At 33.6% G+C, this 6,470-nt stretch overlaps 1 protein-coding gene across 1 annotated transcript; it reads left to right on the top strand.

Annotated features, from left to right (window-relative positions):
* Positions 1-4,217: 4,217 nt before the first annotated feature.
* Positions 4,218-6,125, top strand: LOC139870748 (protein FAR1-RELATED SEQUENCE 4-like). Its single transcript, XM_071858530.1, has 6 exons — positions 4,218-4,223; positions 4,489-4,736; positions 4,860-5,099; positions 5,327-5,335; positions 5,429-5,624; positions 5,805-6,125. The coding sequence occupies exons 1-6, from the start codon at positions 4,218-4,220 to the stop codon at positions 6,123-6,125; spliced, it is 1,020 nt and encodes a 339-aa protein (XP_071714631.1).
* Positions 6,126-6,470: the final 345 nt, after the last annotated feature.

Genomic DNA, 6,470 nt, shown 5'->3' with positions numbered 1-6,470 from the left:
TAGAATTACCATATTATGTTAAGTTAAATAACTATAATAATATGAAATATAATTAAGATGGTTACATAGCAATAAGTTGATAATAGTTGTAGCTTTTACATTAGTTGAGTTAATAATATTAGTTGTATGGCATGCATATAATATAATCGTACGTTTAAAACGAATAAAATTTATGTAACTGACAATTCGAATTAATTTGCCATGATTGGTGTCATTTACTCCACAAAGCTCACATGGTATTTCTTATTAAATAATAACGAATATACATATTCATTTAAGCATGAATCACTTACGGATAATAACATCACAAACACTTTCCGGTAAACAATAAACTAGAGATAAACCCAAAGAGGCGATTAGGGTGAATCGGGAACGAGAAGCTTTACATAATTTACGGTGCAAATTCGATCTCCTTTTAAAGGTACTTCTAATCCTAACTCAACCAATGATCTGTCAATAAATTTCGTTAATCATCGATGGTTCACAACTTTGATCAAAAACAACCGAAACCAACATGGTTAAACATCAATCTTATATTATAAGTTATGTTTTGCTGTGTATGTCTTAAAGGTCAAAGTTTTCATAAAATCCAATAGTTTAAATTTGATAAATCAGACTATATGAATGAAATGATGAAGATGATATGATTTTATGATTCTTATTTTTAGCCCCTGATTTTAATTTTAACGAATATGTTTTCATTGTAAATGGAAACTATATTGTATTGGTTAAATTAAAATAATTATATAATTACATTTACATTGTAAATGGCCTTACATTGTAAATGGCAACACCCACAATACGAATGAAATATGATTACATTTACGAGAGTTGAAATATTCATATATAACTATCCACATATTTTTATTGATGTGTTTATACGATAAGTAATGCGGTATGGGGACATCCAGAGAAGGGAAAATAAAACTAGGATAGTGTTATCGAGGTGTTAAGTTTAGTACATTGTATATGTAGACACTGTCAAGAATTTGGGAGGATCATGCCGATTAACGGATCTTTAGCTATTAATTCAGGTACGAATGTTTTATACTTTCTTTTAGCGTTATTTCAATCTTTGATATCTCGTTATCTCTTTCATTATGGGTTGTGCGTTTTGATTTTGCTTATTTGAGCTAAACTAAAATTTGAGATTTTATATTTGTGATAACTTTTTAGAAATGTGTTTACATTCACTTTTGAGAAATCTATTTTATGGAAACTTTTGACGAATGATTATTACGGAAATTCTTGAGAAAAGGTTTTGCGTAGAACATGATTTAATTATGAGAACCTTAGTTAAAGTGGTTTTGAGAAAACATTTTGTAAAATTAAATGATTCTGGAAAACTTTGTGAAGTTATATCTATTTTTGAGCATTCTTGATTCATTTAATTAGGTTTCATATGTATGGTGAACATAATTCTGGCATTGGTTACTATGTTCACTGTGCTACCATAGAACCCTAGATTCTGTAGACATGAGTTAGGTATACCGAGTCAACTACATGTGGAGGCAGGAGGTACCACAGGCTTGTCATTGTGGCGACCAATGACAAGGCACCATCTGTGGCGGTGGCATTAGACCACGGCGTCTCCACTTCTGTTACTGCTCATGGGAGAGCGTTATGTTATGTTATGTGATTATTGCTCGTGGGAGAGTGTTTTGATTTATTATGGAGGCGTATGGATGCATCCTAAGTTATGATATGCTATGATGTGATTATGTAGACGGATGTGTGATGTAGTGTCATACACACTTTGCGATTAAGATGACACCTAGAGTCGCGACCAGTGTGTGATTGTGATATGTGATATGATATGTGAAATATTCTGGTACCAGTGTGTGCGATTCTGAAATTCTGTTCTGTTAGGTGTACTCGATATAAATAACCCAACCCCTCGTTGCTTCAGTCTATAATTCATTTATTTATTCTGGTGTTGTGGTGGTACTCGGTGGAGACTTTTAAAGAAAGAAAACTTTTTTAGTTCCATTCACTCTTACTGTTTAAAATATTTTAATGTTACTATTACTGTTTATATATGTCAATACATCCGCGCACTGAGAAATTAGCTCAGCCACATTTTTTTTCCCTGCAGCAGGTATTCAGGGTAATTTGGGATGAGAGCGAGAGCTTCAAGATTTGAAGACAGCCTAGAGGCCTACCTTTATTTATTAGTTTGGAATTATATCATGTATAGAATTTAAATGTTCATTAAAGATAATATTTATAATTATAAAAAAAAACAAAGATTATTTAACTAAGACTTTAAAGACTTAGAAATAAACGTGACCTCCCGTTTCTTGTTTGTGACGGGGGTGTTACAACTAATGGTATCAGAGCCATAGGCCACTCAGGATGTGACGGACACTCGGTTGGTGCATCTCCTGCGGTATGCTCACGGGGTGTGACGGGCATGATGCTCCATGAGGTATGGATCCTGGGTATTAAGAATATTTCGGCCTGACGATGACGTCAAGAATTTAAGTGGTGGAGTTTGTAACAACTCGTCCCACATCAGCTAGACATTGAAAGTATTGGTCCCTTATAAGCTTAGAGTTGTGGCTACTTAGTATCTCCCACCATGGTTTTTAGTTGAAACCTGGAGATACCCGGTTAGTTCACTTCTTGCGCTTATGAGGGGCAATTGTCTCTTGGGTTGTGACGGGCATTCGGCTCGTGCATCTCTTGGGGCCGATTCGAGGGTCATTTCAGTGAGCTTGTTCTTCATAGTCAATGAATTTAATATTCATCACTGAAACAATTAAAAAAACACTTATGTCATTAAGAGTATCATGGTCACCACAGAAACTTTGTGACTCATACATATCACTTGCGATCCAGAGCATATGACCGAATACCATGCATGATTCGCAAGGTCATGTCCTGGTTGCAAACAACCTTGCGAACAAGTCATGACCAGTAATTTTTGAGTTATTGATTTGGCACTAGGTTCGCAGCGTCATGGCAAGGTCGTAAACAACCTTGGGAACAGTCATAGTCGAAGAATTCTAAAATCTACTGCACACTAACTATTCAATGAAATGCTTGTAAGGAAATAACAAGAGTGTAGAAATTTACCTTGTTATTTTTCCATTGTACATATGTAGGGACTAAAATAATTGTTATATCTACAAGCTTACACCTTCGAATTCTTCTAAGAACCTTTTGAATTTATATCTTTTTGGCGGCGGTGGTTGACAGCGTGGTAGGTTGTTGTGGGTGGTTTGATTTTGTTGTTTTATGTTTACTAATCGACGAAACTGAGATATAATGGGGTTTGTAACCGTTCTTGGTTGGTAAACTTTGTATCCGACGCACAAAATTGTAAAAATCACGAGAGTGTTTTTTGTCTGAGCGTAATGTTGAGTTTTTTAACCGAGTAATAATAAGTAGGCAAAAACTTTCACAAGTCGCAAGGTTCTCAAGATTCGCAAGATCAAGGGATACCTGGCGACTTGTGATTCACCGGCCATGACTGTAAAATTCAGGTCGTGACTCCGAATTTCTCGTTCATGACCTAGCAATCAGGATTCGCAAGCCAATCATACGACTTGCGATGGCATTTTGAAAATTTTGTTTTGGAGAGCGTATCTTTAGTTAGTTTAATATATGAGCGTTATGATTAATAGTCTTTATTAAATGGTCTTTTCACTTGACATAAAAAGTATTCATGTATAATGTATAAGTAGTAGATATGTATAAGAAATAACGGTAACAATATAAACACTCATGATACAAATATTTTTAAAGAGAAGTAATCCCGTAAAACCATTAAAAAGGTTGAAATCCAAGGAGCGCTTCTCAGCCCTTGGATCATCTTTGATCAATGAAACAAATTAAAACACCAAATAATATAGGGATATTATTCTGGTTAGTTTTCAAATTAGACATTTACGAACCAAACAAAAAAGCTGATCGTGAACGAAAAACCTTCAATAACCCTAAAAAGCACCCGACAATGGCGATTGAAGTTTCTCCGGAGAACAATCAGTTATCTTCACCTTCATTAACACCATTAATTCACTCTGATTACTGATTATACGATTTTGTAACCGTCATTAACTTCGATTACTAAATATACGATTCATAAACAGTCATTCACTCCGAATTGCTTATTATACGAATTCATTGTTCAATCAATTCATATTCACCTTCAATTTAAGCAATGGAACCAGGATACGATATCAATGATGAAGAAATTAATGAAATCCAGAATGATGAAGGTATGTATATTGTTTCTTCTTCAATCACATGTGATTAGATTTTAATGATTACTGTGACTTTAAGTAATTTCCTGTAAAATCACATGTATTTCTTGTAAAATCACATGTAAGTGTTTTATGATAATACATTACAGCGATTTGAAGTGTTACTGATCAATACAATGAAAATAAAATCGAACTCTTGTAAACTTTTACTTATTCAATCAAATGTGATTGTGTTTTCTGATAATACATTATGTGATATGTATATCGTCTCTTATTTCAGTTAAACATTCAAATCACATGTGTAATTTGTTTTCCACTGAATTATAATACACCAACAACAACTACAACACGTAAAAACGAAACACCAGGTGGATCATCGTATTATGCACCAATTGTTGACAAAAGTTTCTTACCGGTCATTGGAAATAATTATGAAACACTTGATCAACGTGAAGAAATGTATAGGTTATATGCATATAATGCATGTTTTGACATAAGAAAGGCTGGTCAGAAAACTGCAAAATCTGGGTTAGTCAAACAAAAATATTACTTATGAAACAAGGTTGGCACACCAAAGGAAGTGTCCTTTGACACATTGCAAGAAACTAAAAAGCCAATTAGGAAAAGAAACATGGAATGCACATGATGTAGGGCTAAAGTTAGATTTGAATGGGTGTATGGAACAAATAGTTTTTTCCTTGTTGACTTTGAAGAACAACATAATCATGAGTTGCTACTAATAGAATACCGACATTTAAGTAAAAAGAAAAGACAAATGAGGTATGCAGAACAGTTGTTTATATACCATTCGACGGTATCAAATATTGGTCCAACAAAGGAATACGAAGTTTACAGCAATATGAAAGGGTCTGAAAAAATGTTCATGGAACTGTAATTGACTTCAGAAACTAGAAATGAGATTTGAATGTGTTTATCAATGCAAATGATTCTCAAATGCTCGGTAATAAAATGAAATAGAGGAAAAAATATGTTTCCGGTTTTTCATTTGAATACAAGCTTGAAAAAAGTCAATTACATTCCATTTTCTGGGCGGATGAAGTTGCAAAGTGCAACTACAAAGAGTTTAGTTACATTATCTCATTTGATGCAACCTACAGAACTAACAGGTATGTTATCTGGTTTATTACATTTTCTAATCTCATGTAATTTATAGGTTATTTGGCTTATTTGAGTTTCTAACATTATATTTTTGTTAACAGATACAACCTCAAGTTTGTACTATTTACTACCATAGATAACCACCGTAGGTGTGTCACTGTTGTTGCGGGAATAATCAGGGATGAAACAGCAGAGAGTTACACATGTCTTCTTAATTGCTTCATGAAGACATTCGGGAAAGAGCCAAACATGATTGTGACAGATCACGACAAAGCAATGGTGATAGCCATAAAAGAGGTCTTTAAGACGGCAAAGCAAAGACTATGCATGTGACACATTATGCGAAAGGTGCCATCAAAGGTATGAGTTTTGTTATTGAATACTACATGTAACTAATCAAATGTGATTGACATGGTTAATGATACATATACATAATTTGCTTAATATGAATGATTAACCAATTAAACATGATTACAGATTCAAGAAGCAAATCCTAATATTGAAAACGGAAAAGAGAAAGACTTCAAGAAGAGATTTGATAAGATTGTTTGGAATATGTACATCGAACCAACTGTTTTTGAAGAAAAATGGGAAAAGTTGATGGACGATTTCTCATTGAAGAATGGCAGTTGGTTCAAACATATGTTTAATATTAGATCAAGTTGGATACCCGCATATTTCATTGAAACTGGAATGTTTGGTTTGATGCGAACTACTTCAAGATCAGAGAATGAAAATGCTTTTTTCACACTTTACAAGATCTGCATCAAATCTGTTAACTTTTATGGACGGCTTTGAATCTGCCATGTTAAAATAGAGGTCAAAGCAAGAATCTTTGGATGTACAGATAATCAAGAAAAATCTAAAATTATTAACTATGCCAAAAATTGAAAAACATGCATCAAAGGTAAACACTCATACAATTTTTCTAATTATTCAACAAAAGATTGTTGCAGCTTTGTATAGATGTTCGTAGGATAAAACGGATAAAGAGGAAGACACATAGATATTTGTTGTTAAAGAGAAACTCGAAAAGATAAAGAAAGGCTCGAATGAATAGAAGAAAAATGAAGGTTCGAATGAAGAGAAGAAAAATGAAGGCTCAAATGAAGAGAAGAAAAATGAAGGTTCGAATGAAGAGAA

This window comes from Rutidosis leptorrhynchoides, chromosome 10 (assembly GCF_046630445.1).
Source record: "Rutidosis leptorrhynchoides isolate AG116_Rl617_1_P2 chromosome 10, CSIRO_AGI_Rlap_v1, whole genome shotgun sequence".
NCBI classification, from domain to species: Eukaryota; Viridiplantae; Streptophyta; class Magnoliopsida; order Asterales; family Asteraceae; genus Rutidosis; species Rutidosis leptorrhynchoides.
The sequence above is the reverse complement of the archived record's forward strand: the minus strand, read 5'-3'. Positions and strand labels throughout refer to the sequence as shown.

What these genes read in the sequence shown, in the direction of transcription:
- LOC139870748 (XM_071858530.1), top strand. An exon ending in CAGAAAACTGCAAAATCTGG is followed by an intron (nt 4,737 to 4,859) that starts GTTAGTCAAACA and finishes CACATGATGTAG; the next exon opens with GGCTAAAGTTAGATTTGAAT. An exon ending in TGGTGATAGCCATAAAAGAG is followed by an intron (nt 5,625 to 5,804) that starts GTCTTTAAGACG and finishes ACATGATTACAG; the next exon opens with ATTCAAGAAGCAAATCCTAA.